At 39.4% G+C, this 21888-nt stretch overlaps 1 protein-coding gene across 3 annotated transcripts in view; it reads right to left on the bottom strand.

Annotated features, from left to right (window-relative positions):
- Window positions 1–1075: 1075 nt before the first annotated feature.
- Window positions 1076–21888, bottom strand: part of ST7L (suppression of tumorigenicity 7 like) — a 22555-nt gene continuing 1742 nt past the window's right edge. The window contains exons 2-16 of one of the 3 annotated variants that reach the window (XM_057384638.1): window positions 21328–21410; window positions 20079–20238; window positions 19516–19570; window positions 18871–18986; window positions 16938–17016; window positions 15985–16139; window positions 15766–15863; window positions 15240–15354; window positions 13438–13510; window positions 12653–12755; window positions 9414–9564; window positions 9182–9274; window positions 6446–6585; window positions 1845–1914; window positions 1077–1612 (exon numbers count right to left, since the gene is read on the bottom strand). In XM_057384638.1, the coding sequence (XP_057240621.1) occupies window positions 1861–1914; window positions 6446–6585; window positions 9182–9274; window positions 9414–9564; window positions 12653–12755; window positions 13438–13510; window positions 15240–15354; window positions 15766–15863; window positions 15985–16139; window positions 16938–17016; window positions 18871–18986; window positions 19516–19570; window positions 20079–20238; window positions 21328–21410 (1475 nt within the window). In that variant the 3' untranslated portion in view covers window positions 1077–1612; window positions 1845–1860. Of the gene's footprint in view, window positions 1613–1844; window positions 1915–6432; window positions 6586–9181; window positions 9275–9413; window positions 9565–12652; window positions 12756–13437; window positions 13511–15239; window positions 15355–15765; window positions 15864–15984; window positions 16140–16937; window positions 17017–18870; window positions 18987–19515; window positions 19571–20078; window positions 20239–21327; window positions 21411–21888 lie in introns of all 3 variants that reach the window. The other 2 variants (XM_057384641.1, XM_057384639.1) reach the window with 2 other exon arrangements.

Raw genomic sequence — 21888 nt, 5'->3', positions numbered from 1 at the left:
AACTCTAAAAACACTGGTAGTACCTTTCTGTAGGGTTTCCCTTTTGACTCCTTGCTGAATGCAAGTATTTAACTTGGACTGAAGTCCAGYCAATAGAAATACACAGTGAGGAGCAAACAATGGCATTTCTACCTAAACAAGTGTTTCCTCTCAGAGTTACAAATAAACTACACTCACATGAGATGCAGAGGTGAATCTCTGCTTCATAAAACTTGGTAAAGAAGGATTTGAAAATAAGGAAAAGGAAAAATARTTCATTCTTGGTCTTCTGTATCAAGAGGTATTTTAAGTCAATTCAAATGACTTGTTGACTTAGGGATGGTTTCAGAGAATACAGGAGGCTACAGCAAGCTTCTTCYATCCAGGATTCAAAAACTGGAACAATTTACATCACCTTTGAAAGAAGCCATCAATGTCACAAACATTCCAAGATAGTGGAGATCAAATGTGTAAAACCTTCCCAGTTCTTTGATGTAAGTATACCTGTTTGTTTGCAAAATAGAAGATGGGTTTTCATTGTTTACAATCAGCTTTCACCCACAGGCCCGTGCTGTTTTATCACCTCCTCTTCTAAAAGCCTGGGCTAACATGACTCTGTTTCCCCGATGCCCAGCAGCAGACCTGGGTGGGAAAAAGACTTTTGCTCTAATGGGAGAGTGAAAATGGAACCCAATKACCTCAAATCACTCGGCTGCCACAGCCATCTTTTCACCTCTGCAGTAAACAAACCCTCAGGGCTGGGCTGTACATGAAGCAATTACTTTGAAGAGTTTTCCACATCTCCATTCTCTTCAAGTCTTTATCAACAGTGACACCACTTTGGACTAACACTTGAAAGTTCAGGTCTCCCAATAAAGACTCCCAAGCAGATATCACAACACTTTTGGCAGTTTTAGAAGCCTTCCTGTCTTTTAAAATGCTTTGTCTTKAAGAATAAAAGATGCACAATTAAATCTAAAGAAGTAACATGAAGTAGAGGAGTTTACCATCTCCTTGAGTAATACGGGCTCATTAGAGAAGAAACAAATCTTTGTTTGCACATCATAATCTATATTAAACAGACGCTTAAAAAGTCAACAAATTCAATGTGTTAAGTAGCAACCTTTTAATAAAGAAAGCAGAACCATACTTTGCGGTTAACAAACATTTTGAAAAAGGCTTATAAAATTAAATCTAAGCCAAGTATCTACTGCATCTGCAGCTGAGAAGGAAGTATCAATACTCCAAACACCTGCTCAGTTTGTGTACTCTCCTTTTTTACAGAGGAAGTATGAGCTTCCAGTTGTCCAAGTGATTTAGAGAGCAATAAACTATTGCTCAACAAAACTATTTTCTTAGATGATTACAGATTAAGGCCAAAGAAGAAATTCATATGTTAAGCGCCATCAACATGGAAGCCTGTCAAGGATATCAGTTTGAAAAGCCCAGATTTCTTCCTTGGCCCCCACAACTGGGTGTCAGCCAACCACCAAGTGAGGCTCATGAGAATAAAATCAAACTATCATGGAAAACACACTCCAGTCACACTGGAGTTAGCAGATGCCAGGGGCTGGACAGCAGCAGGACCTCAGTGTGTTCCACAGCGAAGCTGAAGGGTGAGAGTCCCAAAACACTGGAAGAAACAAAACACAAAAATAAATCAGCTCAGTTTCCAAACCAACTTTCTTCTAAAAACTCAAGGTATGAACAAAAACCACCCTTTGTCTTTCCCTCAAGGCAACAGAACTCCAATCCCTTCATTGCTGATGACATGAAATAGTCTCGTTGTAAACATCAGATATTAATGAAGACACACAAAAGAAGAAAAGCCCTCTGGAAGCCCCAGTGGCAATGTTGTGCACTACCTGTGGTGCAGTCCATTCAGCTGGAGGCCAGAACGCTGGGAGCACTCACGGGCCACAGCACCCGCAGCACCTGGGCAGAAGCACAAGGGTTACATGGAATTCCTGCATGCTGCAGTTCTGCAGCACTGTGCCTTCAGGGCTGAACACACTGTGCACAGGAGGACAGCTGATTCTCAGACAATCACAGAATGATTTAGATTTGAAGAGACCTTAAAGATCACCCCATTTTTTCAATATTCAGGCATACACGATTCAAACTGAACAGCCCATCCACCACGACCAATCTGTGCTTCCAGACAGGATCCATCCTCTAGATGCCATATAATAGTTCCAGAAGTAAGATTAGGCTRAAAGAAATCATCCAAACTCCCCTGCACCTTCTCAACCATCCCCCAAGTATTCCACTGGCACTCGGGTTATCCTTGTGCAAACCCACATTTCATGAGGCAGCAACAACAGGATTCATTTACTTTGAAGGTTTTACTTTGGCCCTCCTGGCTTCTATCATAACCTCAAATATTACATTAAAAAGGCTTTTAAAACATAACATTCACAGCAGTGTAGGAGCTTTTCCTTGCAGTGGGCTTCTTCCCTGCCTGTTTGCATGTGGCACCTTCACATTAAGTGCATGAGTTAAGATGGAGATTAGCAAGGCAAGAAACCTTTGCCCTTGGCATCGACACTCAGCTCTGACAGGAAACTTCAGGCTTTTTTTTTCCTACCAAGTGTAGAACCACTCATTACACATTGGCAGGGAAGTGCACATCTCCAAACTATACACATTTTCTCTTAGATAAGCAAAAGACTCAAGTGTTTATAAATATGAAAAGTTCAGCAGCTGGCTAAAAAGTTAATTCTCCAGTCTCACTTAATGAGCTTTGGGGAAAGTGGTAGGGGGATTTGTTCTGAAAGTAAAGCAGAGTGTCACACAAAGCAGGATGTGCCAGACACGGCACTGCTTTGTCCTATTTTCTGTCCCTACATGGCTGCCATGGACAAAATGGCAAGGGATCTTCCAACAAGGAGCTAGGAGACAGCCRGAATGAGAAATGTTTTCTCCTAATCTCGCAATCAGAAAAATTAGCCAATTTTTAATGTAAGTCCCATGACTTCTTTCTTTGTTGTGAAAATATCAAGCGATCCATTTAAACCACTTTGGAACAGGGACTGGCTTAAAATTTTGTCCAATTCCCTGAAAAAGAAAGTTGTTTTCAGTAAGATATAGCAGAAACACTGCTGCACTATTTTTTTAGTACTTTAMTAATAATTAATAGTGGTATGAGAAATCTGGATGAAACAAACAGCAAGGTCCAGGGARCACCTGCACTGGTGCTGGATCCTCYACCCCTGCCTGTTCCACTGTTCTCACCAGCACCAACTCACAGTTACTGTGGAATCACAGAATAGTTTGGGTTGGAAAGAACCATAAAGATCCTCTAATTTCAACACCCTGCCATGGGCAGGGACACTTTCCACTRTCCCAGRTTGCTCCAAGCCCCATCCAACCTGGCCTTGGACACTTCAGGGATGGAGCAGCCACAGCTTCTCAGGGCACCTTCCTGGGCTCTGACTGCTCAGTAAATGCTCAACCATTCTGCCAAGAGCAGTGCCCAACAYCTGCAAACCCTGGGAGCTGCAGAGCCCCCCCAAATCCCCATGGCACCAGTTCCCAGGATGGATTGGGGGCAGAGCAGATCCCCTCCAGCAGCCGTGCCAGCGCTCAGCCCCTCTGATGCTCCATCACACTGTATACATTGGAAACAGCWAATGCTTCCTTGTGAGTTTTGGCCACTTGGAATATTTTTAGCAATTTGCCAAGGTTTATCCWGTGATTTATTATGGAGGAAACAAACTCAAGCACTAACAAATGAAAATATGTAAACTCAGACTTTTCAAGTCAATAGAAAGGTATTCAACTTCTTAAATCCCTTCCGAGGCATTCGGCTCGCTGTGGACTCAACTGCTGGAAAAACAGTTTGATTAAGAAGTAACTGAAATGTAATCTAAGGGGTCACTCCTTGGAGATTTACAGTGAAAAATTCCATATACACAATACTTTCCAACCGMCATTCCTAAAACTATGTTCTAGGTTTCTTGGAAATTCAAGAATTTGTTGGAAATACATTTTGCATTGCTTTCATCTAAGGCCAAAGCACTCCAGATATACCAGCTAGAACTTTATTATCTCAAATTACTGTATTGAATAAGGTGAAGCACAGTAAGATGAAAAACACTTGAAGCAATGAAATACATAGGAAAAAATAATTTTAAAAGCTTAAAGCACTGGAATTACTTAAAGATACGATACTGAGTATAGCAAATAATAATTGCTTTATTACAGTATGGTTGAGTAGAAAGGCTGGTATCATTAAATAGAGATAATAGATAATATTCCATTTTTGGTATGAAAATTCAACTAGATGCTACTCCAATAGACCTCCAGAACAARAGAGAGAATGTATAAAGTGTTAACAGCCATCACAGCATTATCTATAGTTGAAATATTCAAGCAATCTATTAACTGAAACATGGAATAATAGAATAATAAAATTGTTTGGGTTGGAAGGGACTTTAAAAATCATTTAGTTGCAAMACCCCTGTTTCGGGCATTAAAATCACAAATGTTACTTTGATGTTGAGTGCCATTCTTCTTACAAGTTTTCTGAATCCCTCGAAAAACRTCAGGAATGGGATCATGACTACAATCACTTAATAGGTAAAATATGGAAGAATTTTCCTCATTAGAGTATGACTGAGAGTCAACATTAATTCTAGCTAAAATGGCAGAATACTGGAAGTTGGTATTTTCTTCTCAGCTGACAATCTCAAGAGATTAATACAGAATTCCCTTCTTGCCCGATGATCCCAGTACACAATTTCCATTTTTGCCAGTATTAAACTGTTATAGAGAGTGTCAAGAACCCCTTTGTGTGTGCCTGATACCACTGTGACTTGGCTGGGGGAATGTTGTGGCTATGCACACTCTTCTTGATCATCTTTTCAGCTGAACAGAGACTATCCATCTTTTCCTAAAGAAAATAAACAAAATAAACACACTGACAAATGACAAACCCTGGGAGTTTTTTACCCCACACTTGGACATGTCACTGRACATCACAACTGCAAAGCCAACTCAACTGTACAAGGTTTTTTCTTTTTTTGGTTCAAGAAACCCAGTAGGGAGAACTTCACCGAGCAGTTCTTTGTTAGCATAACATTTGACCTTGTATCTCTTTGGAAATCATACAACTTTGCTCATGTAGCCCTTACAGAATTAATCAAGCAGATAGTCAGCCCCTAGTTACTGTGAACCCAGCCAATTATGAGCAGCACTGAAATTTGTCACTGCTATGTCCAACGACATTTTCCACAATAAAGATCAACACAACTGTGTGGAAATGAGACCCCCTCTCAGACCTGCATGACTTGGACACTAGACTGGGCTCACTAGCAAAGCCAACATTCTTAGGAACAAAGTATTCTTGAAAAATAAAAAAGGGCTTTCCTCCTGRGTCTCCATTACCTGTTGCATTAAACCAGCCAGAAAGCAAATGCCTTTTAGCCTCTATTTTGACTAGCAAAGCCAAAATAAATTGTTCACTTAAGAGTTCACAGGTCTTTATTTGCTACTCTGCTTTACTGCACGAGATTCACAGTTCAAGAAAGGCCAGACCTACTGCCTTGAGTAGCTTGAGAAGTTGCCCAGGTACTTTGTTCCTCAGCTTCCACAGTCCAGGGAAAGACAACAAAGATACAGCCAGCAGATGTTAACAAATAARCAAGGGAAAAAAGTCTAAAAAGAGCAGGGCAGAGAGGCAGAAAGGCACAGAAGGCACCCACAGGAACAGACATACTTAAGATACGCTTCATTTAAGATATGCATTTATGATACGACGTATTTAAGATACAGGCTCAACAACTGACATATTTAAGATRCATTTTAAGCATCACAGATTATTAYCAGTAAGTCCAASTTCTATCCTTGAACAGGTACTCAAATGACAGAAGTCACTGAACATACTCTCCATCTAGAAACTGAAACCAGATGAGATAAAAACCCCTGGCTGAGCTCCTGAGAGGTGACAGCTGAAGTCGCTCCTGAGCCTGGTTTGATGTCACCAGTTCTTAGACCTGTCCTAATCTGTCCATTTACATCATGCTTTCAGTTTCTAATGCTCACAGAGACCTGCTTTCCTGCAGTCCAGACTGCCTCTTACTCACTTCTCAAACTCTCCAGTCAACAAATTTMTTTTTGAGGCTCTCCCATTGCTGTTGTCCACTTCCACGCAGATAAAACCCGTACTCAACACAGTGCTCTGTGGCAAAATGTCCCTGGTGCTGAAATGCTGCTCTCTCAGCATAACAGGGCAAATGAAAGCCACAGTATATCACAGTAACAGTTCATCTTCTTGTCAGAATAGACATTTTGCCCAAATTTCAACATGTGTTTGTCACTACCAAGGTTGTTCCAAAAGAAGGTAAAATAACTCAAGCCCCACAAGCATGAGATTGGCTRGAGGCTAATTCACCCTGGACCTCAAAATTCCCCAAAATCTCACGAGATATACCTAAGTAAGCYCCATGACAGAGACAGTACTTACAGCTTTTGCAAAAATGACCATCAGTTCAGGGAACTGGTGGGTAAGAAGGGCCAGCATGGCTGAAAAGGAACACAGGCCTGCTGTGAAATGGATGAAAAAGGGAAGTTCCTTCTGGGGGTAAACAGAGACTTCATGAAAAGCTGAAAGGAAAAAATGAAGAATGTTGACATTTGATAATCAAGGACTCCTTTCTGAATTATTTATAGTCTTGTAACTCAGTTCTGGACTTTCAGAAGGAGGAAGTGTGGACTCAAGACTTGTGCAGCACATATTAGGTAACAGTACTCTAACTTGTTAAAAATTTTTCCCCTTCATTACATGCTTGTCTTCATTATTAATAGTTATTATATATTTGTTTTTGTCATTAATATTCTCTTCCCAGACTTCTTTTTCACTTGCATGGGCTTTATTTTTAAAGCATTTCATCAGGTTCAGTTTTTGGTACTCACTCTTTTAACAGGACAGAGGGAACACCTGTAAAGCTCACGAGCTGTCAAAATTGCCCAAACCAATCAAACAGTTGAGGTGTTTTCARCCTCTGGAGCTCTAATCCTGTTACCTGAGAAGAACAGCACATCTCCCAGCCTGTAAGAAGCTGAGCAGCAACAAAACAGCCAAGCATGCTATATCCACATTCATTTCCCAGTACTGGTTGAACATTTGTGGTTGTAGACTACAGTAAATTTGTGCAGAGCAGCTGACAGAGCAGACCTCAAAGAAAACAGCACCAGGGCTGGGTTATAAATTCTGTACATAGCAGCTCCTTGCAATTTCCAATCTCTGGTAACAAAATCCAARGCAGGTGATTAGGCAGGCCAAGGGTGGCATGTGGAACTTTCAGCACTCTAAACACTACTACTGGTCACTCATAGGACCTGTTTGGTGAACTGCAATTACTCACTGGCTCTGGATACCTGCAGCTCCCATTTCTATCCAATTATTTCAAAAGATTTTTACATTAAGAAAATAGTATTTTCTATAGACATAAGTAATTACAAGAGGCCTGCCTTTCTTGATGAGCTGTTTTTAAAATCTAACAAAACCCTAAAATTTTAAGTCGATTTTTTTTGTAAAACGAGAAAATATAACTGTATTGTCTTTCAAACTGAGGTGGTAGAAAAAGACACTTTACCCTCCCAGTGACTGTTTCTGAAAGCTGGTACATTAAAGCACCATTAAAAGAATAAACTCAGCAAAAGTGTCTTRTGCTCTTGCACCTCATTAAGGGCAAAGTGCTCAGAGTTTGCTTTGCTTGTAACGATATTATTTTGGAGCACAATTAAGTAGAATATTTGGAGGTCCATGTCTAACATGCATGAGAGATGTTAACGTTACCCAGAGATTCATACTATAGAGAAACTCACTTCATTTCTAAAACATGGAGCAATATAATTTAGGAAAGTTTAAAAAATAGGAATTAATTCTTTTTGCAGTAGCTTTYCCTACACTGGGAAATTAAAACCAAATCCAAAATAGGTAAGGACAACTAAAGCAAATTCTATATGCTCACAGATATTTGAGAAGAATCACTCATCCAAACAATCCAAGTTTTTTGAATCATTGATTTGGTCAACATTACTTTAAATAGATAAATTTTAAAAAATTAAGTGTCAAGATATCTTAAGGAAGTACTGCAATAAAAGTGCTAAGATGACTTTATTTATGGGTAGTTTTATATTTAAAACATAACAGGAATGCGTGAGTGATCGTGTTGAAATATCTGCATGTGTTGGTGTTTAATTATGCTGGGAAGCCTACAATTTAGGGTTAGCTGCTAACCAAGGAATTCCTTGTGCAATATCCTGCATAAGTGAGAAATGAGTAATTTAAAGCAGTCTGGGGGCAAATTTAAATTACACATTTTATATATAACTTCGGGCTTTTAAATAGAAACACGTCTCTGGCGTTTTCCTCTCCACAGCTGTGGTCTCTGTGGGGCTGCTGGTGCTTTTGCAGTAGCCCCTTCCACTCCCAGCAGAATTGTGTTTCTTCACAATATAGACCATCAGCCCCAAAGGAATTCAATTAACAGCTCAATTCCAATCTAAATTAATGCTGCTTTCCCAAATATGATGAGAACAGGTAGTAATGATTTAGTTTATTTGTCTTGCCCAAAGGAAAAAACCATGTAAGCTCATAATTGCATAAAGTAATCTTGAAGCAAAGGCAGCTGGGTAAGACTTACTTTTCAGTATGGAATGTTAGTATAAATCCATAGAAATCCATGGATAAAATGTTTCAGGAGGTAGCCAGCAGACAAATATGGACAATTAATTAATGACAGAAAGCAATACCCRTTCTATGAAGTTATAGATTAACCAAAGATTCTCTCTAAGATTACAGACAGGTTTTACTGGATACCCAGTGCAATTCAGGTCTGGAACCATGGACTGATTCCTTGCTATAGCAGTCAACTGCATCAATTGTTTTAAAAGCAATTTTTAAAAATGGACCATTTTGTTGCTCTCAAAGTAGGCCAGACTCAGTGTGAATGTACCACACACAGATTTCATCTCTGAAGGACTTGGGCTATTACAGCATCAAGCTGACATTTACCACACACACACACACGTCAAGTGCTTCAGGATCTTTTGGGAGGGACATCAACAAATAGCTGAATCCCCTTCACAGGAAGCTCAAACTAAAAAAATCACAGTAAGGTAAATACAGAATACCACAAACTGAACATGTCCTTAGCCTGTGTTTTATTATCATTACTGCTTAGAAACCACTTACTTGGCAACAGCTCTCTGTCTGCTGTTTCTGTGCAGCTTGGGTAGGGATAGAAAAGATGTCCTTTCTCTAACGGGTATGGGATCATCCTAAATGCTGCAAAAAGGGTGAGTGACATTAAATCTGTACCTAACCAGGTGAGCAGCTTCTCATAAAGAGAATCAATCGTGTTTGAGGGGWGTAAAGGCAGAGAGACTCATCTACTGTACAGAAGAAAAGGAAAGGAGATACTTACTGCCTTCCCATGTGCAGTGCAGCAGATTTAGAGCCCCTTCTATCCTCTTCCAGTGCTGGAGGTGAAAAAAGGCATAGGCGACTGCCTCACTGTCCCCTCGCTTCAGAATGTGCTCTGGAGGCAGCACCAGGCTTTTCATTTCTAGTAAATACTGAAAGGAAAAATGGAAACCACGCATGGTCACATGGAATAGTCCAAAAGCTTTAACTGTSAAACATAAATGATCATTTGAGGCCTAACTGAGCACAGACAGGGGCAGTTTGTGCCACACAGCAGCCAGGCTGCACTCACATGAGAAATGAAAAGCAGCAAAACACACTCCTGTGTATATGACTCTTAAATTAGGCTTACACACACACACAAATAAAAAAAAAATCAAGAAAAACACAGCTTCAGTAAGAYAAAATAAAAATACATTCTTGTGGAACAGATGTTATGTATAATGCTGCAGGTGCAGCACCAAWGAGGGACAAATTTAGGCTGATAAAAAGCCCCAAACCAATGGTATTTTTGCTCAKTGTTTCATCTTTGAAAGTTTCAATGTAGATGGCTGAGGAGTTGTTAGTTCTAAAGTATAAGCAGTAAACCTGAAAGTGTCAGTGAGTTAACCAAAGGAAGAACAATAAACCAAACCCCGGAAAACCTTCTTTTAATGTGGTCTTACTGGGCTACCACAAAGTATATTTGATTTCAGATTCTTTCAACTTCACCCTTCTCCCTCAATCAGCAGAAAACCTGATGCTCAGAAGGGTCAAAGAACACAAGGATTAATCATTTCCCATTTCCTTTGCAACACAGAACATGCAATTTTTTTAATGTACGTTTTCTCTTGGTACATTAAAAAAGTCAGGTATTCATTTGAAGTTAGCTTTTAAAAACAGATGAGTACTTTTTACAAGCAAAAAAAAGACAGTTTCAGCTCTAGTATTTACCTGTGAGCTGTTCTATCATGTAATGTCTCATTCAATAACAGCCAAAGTTAATCCACATCTTTGATCAATGTAGCTGGCAATTCCTTGGAGTGTCCCCCAAAGTGTAAGAATGCAGCTAACTCACTGATTTATTTCAGCAGATGCCACAAACTATGAGATTATTTACTAATCCAGTTTGAGGACTTAACTTTTCCCATTCAGACTCTTCAAGGAATGTAGGAGGGGTTGTGCCCCAGCCAAATAAAGCACATTTGCTGCCTGGCTAGGTTCCTCTCTCAGTGCCTTGGGCCTGCACTCTGCAGAGTAATATTCTTGCTAATCCCCTCTAATCCTCTTCAATTTTTTAATTTTTTTTAACACAGTAAAGGACCACTCATACAGGGTTGCTGTGGGAAAATGGTCTCAAATATCTGACCCCTGACCCAAGTCCTCATGCTCTCCACAGTGCCCATTTTTCCATTCTGTTAACTGGGAATATAAACCCAGCAGTGCTGGTGAAGCCCCACTCCAAGWATTGCCACAACACCAATGCTCAATTCCAGGCTTTGGCTCTCTCTGAGGCCACCACACCACACAAACAGAAAAATTTCACAGCCTGCCAGGTTTACATGGCCGTGGTTAAGCATAAAACAGGCAAGGTGTCACTACTGAAAGCATCTTAGGTTTTGAAGCCTTTAYACAGAATAAAAATCTCTAAGATATTCAGATGACTGCAAAAGATTGTTTCATACAATACCAAAATGCAGTTACAGATTTCTAATTTGGAATGGCTTAAGAGGACCAGTTTTCCAGCTGGTTCTGACTTCCCAAACAAACTCTAGCTTTGTAAAAGCAGAACAAAGAGAAACAAACCTCATTTTATTTTCCTTATGCAAAATGATGTTACGTGCAAAGACAACCACTTTTCATCAGAGGTGTGAACAAAGGGATTTCTACTTTACATACTCATTTGTTTTTAGTCTATGGGACAGAACAAAGAGGAAATTAAAAATCAGATTTTCTTCCCCCTCTGCGATCCCTTGAGAAAGTTGCTTCACTTCTCTGCCCTTGTTCACTTGTTTGCTTTGACCAGAAACATTTCAGAGTTCTAAACAACCTGCATCAGTAAAATTTGGCTCTATCATCTATTCAATTGGTGCCTCAAAGCAACAGTGCAATACAAACCCCATGAAGAATGGATAGATGTACAATTAGAAGAGAAAATCAAATTACTGAAACCTGGAATGAGTTTCTGCATTTGTCTGCAGAACTTCAGACCATTTTTTAACATGTTTGAAATGATCTCCAATGTCTCTACAAAGGTGTACGAGGCTCCAGAAACAACTGCACGACACACGAAACAAAAGAACTTTTAGATAATGATAACGCATTATAAGCTTCTGCCCCTAAAGGCAGAGGCTAAAGCAAAATCTGTCTGAGACTGTCTGAACTGAACTTGCTATGCTCTTGATCAGTCATGCAAAGAAGCAGCAATTAGCTTTCTCAGTGCACATTCTATTGGATTGGACAGGCAGACAGAAGGCAGCAGCCGGATCATTCCAGCCCTGCCAGCAGCAGCCACGGGGACTCCAGCATCATTTGCAGGGGATTAGACCCTGCTCTGAGCCAGCCTCCTGCATGCAAGGTTTCATTCTCAAACCATCACTAGGACACTAAAAAGTGACACCAGATTTTATTTTCACCCAACTCTCTGTGGAATCCACATTTTGATGCCAGACATTCAATTGCAGCCTATGGTGATACAGACTCTTAACCTTATTTTCTTCATCCATGTGTAAACAAATGACTGTAGATMTTTCAATAACCATGGAGCCGTGGTTGGAAGCACAGCAGAATAAAGAGGTTTGGAATATGAGAGTGATTATTGTTTGGAGAACTTAATTTGGCTTCAGAGACTTGGAAGCAGAAGGTTGTAATGAAATATTCTTAAGGTCCCTTCCAAYACAAACTATTCTGTGATTATTCTACAACTTTAAATATCTGCATTTATATTTATTAATGTCTACCCTTAATGAGAGTAAAGGGCCTTTAGTAATACCATACAGCATTTTTCAACGAGTTAGGAAATTCCAAGTTCAAAGTTTTGTAAAAAAAACCCTGTTTGAACACCAGCTATTATTAAAAAAAATCTGGCCACAAAACATTTATGATATAAATATTAATGTTTTTAACAACTCCATGGCTGGAGTTATAACCAAATTCAAGAAAACATGGGGCTAGAAAGGCTCCAACAACAAAATTATATTGTAACATGGTATTTTCCAGAATACAGTAGAAGTGGTCCAATAGGAAATAAAATACTCTTACCTTTGGAACATGAGGGTTAAATTCCACAGCTCTGTGAATTGCTTCCACAGCATTAATTTCTGCTGTACTAAGCCCTCTTTTGGAGGCAGTTTCTGGGGAGAACCTGAAGGGAAAACCCCACATTGAACAAAAGTAATAAATAATAAGCCCTAACCAGGTGTTTATTTGCATTGTGAGTTTGGAGTTCATTAAAAATTGGCTGATTTATCRAGAAAGATAAACAAACCCTTATAGAGGAAAAATGTGAAGTTAGGTATCTTGACTGTTATTCACGCCCATATGAAATATGTTTGAAATTCATGTCAGGTGAGTTCAGCTCTCTGACACAGCATCACCTGCTGGGAGCTGGAGCTGGGCTCAGACCAGAGTGAAACACAGCATCARTGACCACAAATATCCTGCACACAACCCAAAACACAAATCCAAAAACACCATTTATACAAAAGCACTTGCTCAATACATGGGCTCTTAAAAACATCCTCAACCATATTAACTTTTTGGATGTTTAAAAGGAATTTTAAATTGTGTTTACTTACACACACAGATATATGTGTCTATATAAATACACACAACTTGCTCTTAGAAATGTAACTGCTACATATTTAGGCATAACCAGGAAAGTAAAAAAGACTAAAAAATTAAAATAATCCTTGAATTGGAGCAAAGATTTCTTTACAGRTTACAAATAATACTAAAACAGAAATGATTTAGACCTTTTTCCTTAATATTTTACATCAGAACCCAAGGGTAGCAACAAACAGTTGTTTTCACATGTCCTTGCTTACCTTTCTGAAACAGCTCTGGCTTTTAGCAGGGCTGCTGTGTAACATATTGCTGCTGATTTGGGAAGACTGATATCTGTGATAAAATAATTAAGCTGTAAGATTCTATGGCAATACAAACATTTTTAACCCACATCCTCTCAGTTAAAGGTTTTTCCTTGGGTATGGGAGACAATGAATGTAACATCTGGAASATTTCAGCTGCAATTAGAAACTCTGAATTTCTTTACACAGTCACCAATCAGTGTCAGATTGAAAACTCAGAGTTGTGTTTAGGTGGTAGACAGTAATATTTGTTTCCAAATGTACCAACACATTGAACCTGAGGCCAAAGAGAAATTCGTGTATAAACACACTYAAAAACAGAATAGATTTTCTGTATTAACCCACAAAGATCTGAAGTAAGCTTCTAATCTTTACTTAATTTTGCAACTGTATAATAACACAGTTTCATACAACACTGACATATTGACCAGAAGCTGACCACMAAAAATTACAAAACAGGCAGGTAGACAAATTTGAACAAAAATGTCGTTTCTGTTTTTCTGCAGTTCCATGGGGGAAAATTCTTTTAGTTGGAGSTTTTTAGAATATCTGAAGCCAAGTTTGAGCTGACAATTACAGATGAGAAGGTTAGCACTCCACAGTGCAAGTTTACTTTAAAAGCAGACAGTCTGGGATTTAATTCCCAAGTACCATGTTGTGTATAGTCAGATGGTTCTTGCTTTTTTTGTAAATCCCATCCTGGGCTTGTCCATCACTTACTACAAGTCTGGCTGTCGTGTCAAGCAAAACACAGGGGTGCTGCAGAGAGTTTGAAGCTTGTACTCATTTTTCCAGATGCTCAGATAAAAAATCAGCMAGCCTTTCTTACAAAAGTGACACAATTTCTGGTGTAACAGAAAGAAGCACTGGAAAAGGTATAAACGATTTTCCTAAATCAGGAGATATTCACACAGAAAAGAATCAAGGAATAGAAGGTGCTAGGCTGGCCACACACAAGCAGCACAGGATTTGGGGAAAAATATCACACTTTTGATTCCCTGAGGCAATCAAGAATTGACACAGAGAACTCAACAACTTCTGGGAATAACTGCTATAAAATAGTGCTGCTATGTCCCTCCATTCCAAAGGTGATTTAAGGCCCTGCTTTGACAGCAGCCCTGTAACACTCATGAAGTGGGCACTGTCTAGGTGGCAAAACTGAGGGCAATCTTTTGATAAGTACATATTTTATTAACCTTTATTTAGACTTACACAATATCTGAAACCYACTAATTAAAATGGAAAGTGAAAGCAAACCACACCATTTGATGCACACCACTAATCTCTGGCAAGCAGCAAGTTTGAACACTGCTAATCTCTCATGAGCAACCTCAGTATTACAAAAGCATGAGACCAAGCCTGGAGGATGACAAAAAGGAACTGCCTGCTCCAGCCTATTTACATGAATTATCTACAGGGCTATGTGCTGGCTGAAAAAGTCTGATGAATTTAGGCATAACCAGGGATGTAGAAGAGATTAATTAAAATAATCCTCGAATTGAAGCAAAGATTTCGTAACAGATTACAACTAATTTAAAAACATTGAAAGTAATTTGTAGGCAACTTAAGTTTGCCTAAATTTGACATCAACAGTCAAWGGGAGAACTTGACCTGCACTCAGAAAGCACCTCTTAGTTACTGATGAAGGGAATCTGGACACCTCCCTGAGGTCATGGGTAGATTCCTGCCTTTGGACAGACATCCCCTGCCCACTTCACTTTTATTAAAAACACCCACATTTGCCAACAAGCATCACTTACCATCATACTTGGCTAAAACTGCCTGGACATCTGCATAAGCCTGTARCTCCAGAAGGGCCTCCAGGAGATTTTCATGAATGTTCAGCATACTGAGAAGTGGAAACTCTTTCATCAACTGCCAATCAGTCAAGATAAATAAATTACATAGAGAATTGCAGTTGAATCACTGAAACACTTGGAAGAAATCAGCACAATAATTTAGGATTTTTCAATGTTCTGTTGTTTCAGAGTGTTAGAAACTAGCATAGAAGCAGCATGAAGAGAATTGCATCAWTTCATAAAATCATGGAATGGTTTGGGTTGGAAGCAATCAAAGATCAACTCATTCCAACCTCCTGCCATGGGCAGGGACACCTTCTACYKSACCAGGCTGCTCCAAGACCCATCCAATCACAATGTGCAAATCTCATGGGAAAATAACACAATTAGATTGACTATGATACCTACAAAAGAACTTAGAAACACCAATTTGCACAATGTGACTGAAAGCAACAGTTAAACCACGGGGTCTTTTACTTTTACTTACATCTCTCATCATTTTTACTGCTTCTCGTATTCTTCCAAGTTTCCTGGCACACATAGCTAGTCTCCTTTTCACATACACCAAAACATTGGTGTCTCTTCCTGATTACAAAGACAAAAATATTAGTTTATCAGTTTCAATCCTTAGCCCTCCTAATTATAACTTTAGTTTTACATTTCTGCTCACATAAACCCCTGAGTTAATGTGATTCAAAGTCCTTACTCAGCTGTGCTTCGTGCTGGGGGCTCTGGGAATGGCAGTTCTGAGATTTTCTGTAAATCATTTCTCCTGCTTTCAGAGCCTGCTTGAAGTATTTCTCAGCATCCACAATCGTTGTTGCTTCTTCCTCAGCCAGGAGGACATAGGCAGTAGCACAACTGAAATAAGAGAAAAACCCACTAGTCATTTTGAGGGAGGAAGTTTAGTAYTTTTAGTGTTAAAAGAATTAGAAATGGGCAAGATTCATTTAAATTTAAGACGTAAGCATTGACAATATTGAAGTTTCAAAATACTGGCTTGAGTTCAAAAGGGGATTGACAGGAAAAAAGAAACCTTTTCCATTTCACAGAAAAAAATCACTCCTCSTATTTAAAGAAAAAACAAAGGAAAAAATTGTAAAAGCAAGTTAAATTATTTTCCTTGAAACTGTAAAAATGGTCTCTGATTGTGTGGAAAGGCTTGTGTTTGATTTGCTCTTTCAAAACCAGGAGGTTTGAAAACATTTTACACAAAAATAATGAAACAACATAAAGTGGATCACAGYAGTGCATGAAATTCTTTGGTTTGTGCTGTAAGAGTACTTTTAAATCCTTTACAGGAGTGACATCTGTGAATTCCAAATACAGTTCTACCACGATGCCATCTCTGAAATACATAATCTCCTATTCAATTTACACCATTCCACACCCGAATCAAATTTCTCATTTGTTATTGCCACTAATACAACAATTCAAGAAAGAAAACAGCACAAAAATGTTTTTAACAGAASAGTTCAATACTTCAGTGCAACTAASAGCCCCATGTGCAATTTCCAGTCCCAGGAGTCCCCCTTAAGCTATTCAGAATTTCATTAAAAGTGAATTATTAGATGAAGAAACAGAAACTGATAGTGTGCTCAGTATCCTTCCACTTAATTCTTCACGCTAGAAATACAGCAACTGAATTTCCAAACTTACTCATTGTTCAACTCTAGGGCTTGATATGCAGCTTTAATCCGGGCTTGCGGGTTCCTCTCTCGCCACGCTTTCTGCATAACTGTAGGGAAAACATGGAAAGGAAACATGGAAAAGCTGCTGAGGGCCATGGACACCTGTGACAGACCTGGAGCCAGTGGAGGCAACACTGCAGCTTGGAGCCAGCTCTAACTAACACTTCCTTCCAGTCCAAAAATTCCTGTTTGCTGCATGRTTGTCATAAGGAAGAACAAACAAGTGTTTTGATTCCAGCCTGTTCCTACCACAAGCATCAAACACTTGCAACAGCTCATTCCACCCYAAATCTAGTTTAAGAAAGCAACACCACCACGAAGATTCCTCACTGACCATTTCAGAACTCCTACATGGAGCAYAAAAACAGCTTACATAACCAGGCAGATGTACAATTTCTCAATTGCTACAGATTTTTGGAAACATTTCCCAAGACTTGTTGAAAGCTTGGCAGGAGCAATTGTTAAACACCGGTTCCTGCATAGACCTGCACGAATTTTAATTTAAGCTTTCAAACAACTTCAAAGAAAACAGTGATGGAGTGTATGGTGTCTTGTCCAGGTAGAACTCTGCTCTTAAATATTTCGTTGGCCAGAGAAGCTGTGGCTGCCCCATCCCTGGAGGTGTCCCAGAGCAGGCTGGATGGGGCTTGGAGTAACCTGAGACAGTGGAAAGTGTCACAGAGGGTTGAGCTGGGTGAGCTTTAAGGTCCCTTCCAACCCACACCATTCTGGGGTTCTGTTCCATGCTCCTTTTTAGGCAACTGGCAGATCATAAAAGGTTAACATTCTCTTTTTAAATTCACAAAGCACATTTGAGTGGCATCACATGGCAAAGCCAATTCAAGATACACAATTTATCAGCTTGTTAGCAAGTGTTCCAGGAAACAAGTAAAAGGGTGAAATGTATCCAGAAGTGTCCTTTGAATTACAACTTGAATTCAAAATTATTTCAATGCAATGACTCTAAACCCCTCCCTGCATGCTTCCATTTGGAAAAATGGAAAATACAGACTGAAAACCAACTTCTAGGAAAACAACACACTCACAGCTACCATTTTCTATGCAGCATTAATAACTTTCACACTAAAAACCAGTTCTGAAGGAACTCCAAAACCTTACATTCATGGAGCTCCATATCTGGCCTATCTCAAGGATGATAAGAAAACTGAAGAATCTATACATGTTTCTTTTGGAATAAAACCTCCTGCTGTCCAGCAAGAATAACGTGGAAAAATATTTGAGTTTTCTTTCAGAAACAAAATATTAGTCTTGGCTCAGCAAGTGAGACAATACACTCCCTTTTGTGAAATAAAAACACATCTTTCATATCAAACATGCCACAGCCAGCTGACAAGGAACACGTCCGGAATGTGACAAATTGACAATAATTCACACCCACGCTGACAATAACCAGGTAAAGAACATTTTCTGCACTAAACATGTGGAACACAAGGAAAAAAATCTGGAGACCGCACTATTCATCACTAAGGCTTAAATGAGATCCCATTTTGGCTGTTGAGMATATAACCCAGGTTTGCAATATTGTGTTAATTATTTGAAATGTGCGAAATAAAAAAAAAATGTCAGGACCCTGACAACACTAAAGTTGTAGAGAACGCACTAAATTACACTAAACACTAAATGCTAAATGTCAAGGCCAGGTTGGAGGAGGCTTGGAGCAATCTGGTCTAGTGGAAAGTGGCCCTGCCCATGGCAGGAGGTGAACRAGATGGGCTTTAAGGTCCCTCCCAACCCAAACCACTCGATGATTCTATACATGTATTAAACCTCTTTAGCAGTTGAGAAAGGCTACAATTTCACAAACTTGCACTCCTTTGAAGTTCACTAAAAACAGGCACCTTACACTCTCCAACACTTACACCCCTTACACACATCACTACCTGTATCTGAAGGCCGAAGGGCATCCGTGTCACAGGTGAAGAAGGTCTGGTGATCTTGAGCTGACAAATTCATGTCATAGTAAGTAAGAGGCTCCTTCCCAGTCACCCACATGTACCTAAACCAGCAGAAATTYCAGTAAGAGGCATTCCTAGTAATTAGCAATGCTGATGCCAAGGGGCTATCTGATGTGCCCTGTGCAGAAAATCTGTTTTAATAAAAGACCAAAGCTACTAATATGAAGTTTCAAGTGCTATTTTTCAGTAATCTGTAAAGCTCTAAACAACTTGGGAATTGGCTTCCTAGAAAGCAGCTTTTCCCATGAAGTAACACTAGGAAACTTACAGTATGGTTTAATGAAAGAGAATTTATACTGAGAATCACTGTCTGAATTGCTGAATGTAGTTTTTTTCCCTACTTTACTCCCAAAAAACTCTGATGCTACAGTAATATTTTTGTTCTTAACATTGAAACTGCCAAAGCTTGGCTTGGTGCCTTTTAAACACAGGATTGGCATCAATCACCCCTATAATCTCACAGGTCTCCAGCTGTCTCCTGACATTACCAGTGCAAACTCTGGGAAGAAGTCATGTGCATGCCCCCGATTAATTTTAAAAATATGCAGTGGAAAGCAAGATAATTAATACCTGCTATACTCTGCCCCTCTGAAAAGATTGAGAGGATTTCGCCACACTTTGCACTCTGGGGAATAAAAAAAAAAAAAACCAAAAGTATTTTTTAAATTAAGAGCATGGGAAATATTACCTTRACATTAAAATGCACTAATGCAAAAGCAGTTGTGCTTTCAAAAGCTGCTTTAATTTTATTATTATACAATCATCATTAACTTCTGTTATTCCATAAATAKTTTTGCTCCCCAACACTGCTGGGGTACAAAAGCACATGGTGGGAAGATTAAACCCCACCATGTACACTCATGCAATGCATATTTACCTTGCACATATTTAGAATAGTAATTAACTAATGTTACTGGAACATTAGCTAAACGTGTAACATTTTCTAAATCGTATTTTTAACGATGAATAGTTATGAGCAAAAATACATCATTTAGTTTATTTTTACCATTACTAACAGAACATTTCAGRAGATGTAGGCTTTGTCCATTCTTTATAAGCACTAATGCAGAGCCAAAGCCATTAAAAGCCACCTTGAAGCTCAGGAAAAGCTGCTGGGGAAGATCAGGAATCACCTGGCATGTTCTGCCTGCTGGTCTCATTCTCCCCTGCTGAGAAAGCTGCTGGGGCTGGAGGGCTGTTCTCTGCACCCCCAATCAGGGGCCTCAGATGGCTCACAGAAACCTGCTCAATGAAAGATGTGCCATATTTTCGGAAGTGCCACCACTCAAACACCTGTCACAGGAGAAAAAAAAGCACCAGAAATTTCCTTAGGTGAAAAGCAAACCCTTCCAGCAAACATGAGGGAARARCATTCACTGTAAGTATAATCACTCRGAAATGATCAGGGCAGGAACTTATTTCCATACAGAGTAACACCAATGATCTGCTTTGGCCTGTCTTGTCACGCAAGATCACTCACAAGAGATTGGGAGAAAACCAGCAAAATTTTAGTCAAACCTTATGTTCCTCCCTCTCCAGTCACAAGGGTAACTTATAAACTCTTTCAGTAGTGCCTGTGTAGGGAAACTGGGAAGAGAAGCAAAAAACATCACATCCTCTTTGTCTGGTGAGGATGATCAAGCTGTATCCCTACTTGTAGTACCAAATTTGCAGCATTCAACRCAAGTATTCTTTTTCCATTTCAAAAAATAATCTAAAAGAATAAAGGACAAAAGGGCCCATTAAACTGAGACKTTCTGCTAATCAGAAAGAGAGAGGCTAACAAAGAGACAAGGCTGAGTTAACAGCAATGATGGCCACTTCTCAGAAATTYTGGGCCAAAAATATTATCATCTCTTTTTGATGCTATTACAAATACCTGCATATAACAAGCCCTCAAGGACTACACCAAAGTCAGCCCTGGATCAGGCACTGATCCATCTCATCTCTCTGGTGACCCAAGGGAGCAGCTGGAGCTGTCAGGGGAGGTAAATCATTCTGGGATTCTGTACAGGTTATTTTCTCAGACTCATAAACCATCCTGGGATTCTGTACAGGGTATTTTCTCAGACTCATAAACCATCCTGGGATTCTGTACAGGGTATTTTCTCAGACTCACACACCATTCTGGGATTCTGTACAGGGTATTTTATCAGACTCACACACCATCCTGGGATTCTGTACAGGGTATTTTCTCAGACTCATACAGTCTCAACACACAACACACACAGCAGAAGAGAAGTTACACACCAGGGAAGCTCCTTCCCAGCACAAAGGCACCCTCTAGAGTCTGAGACTCATTCCATTTACCTCTCAGAAGGTCATCTGAGAGGTGCTAAAGCTGTTTAAAAAAAAAACCAAAAATGAAAGCAGACTACTTACAAATATGAGTCCAGATATAAAAGATGAAGTCACTGTTAGCGCAAAGTAGAACTTTGGAGTCAAAGTGCTTAAGAACACAGTCACTGTTAAGAGAAATAAAACCAATGACTTAACAAGTAGAACTGAAAAACAGAAATAGTGTTTTTATTAAAGAATGCTGAATAACATRCAAATATAGACTAGACTACAGGCCKACTAGCTTTATAATGTTACATTGCTAGGGGGAATCCTCACCACATACTATTTTGTTTGTAACCGCCTGTGGCAGTCAATTTTTACACCAAATCAAAAAAAAAATCAGTGTACATTTTCTAGACAAAGCATCTTACAGTTTCAGCCATACAATGGCTGTGGACCACAACAAGCYAATTTAACATACTATTTCACTTTAAGACAAAATCACACTGTTTTGATGCACATTTAAATTCAGTGCTAACCTAAGTTTCCCACAGACCTCCCCCTCGTTCTATTGACAGTGAGGGAATGCAATTATCTAGTGAGCCTCTGAGCATGGTTTGGACTCCAACTGCACCCCAGCCTTGGTACCTGTCACCAGTACAG

The sequence above is a fragment of the Malurus melanocephalus genome, unplaced genomic scaffold (genome assembly GCF_030028575.1).
Source record: "Malurus melanocephalus ecotype Western Australia unplaced genomic scaffold, MMel_1.1 scaffold_727, whole genome shotgun sequence".
Taxonomy (NCBI): Eukaryota; Metazoa; Chordata; class Aves; order Passeriformes; family Maluridae; genus Malurus; species Malurus melanocephalus.
This window is presented reverse-complemented; position numbering and strand designations above follow the sequence as displayed.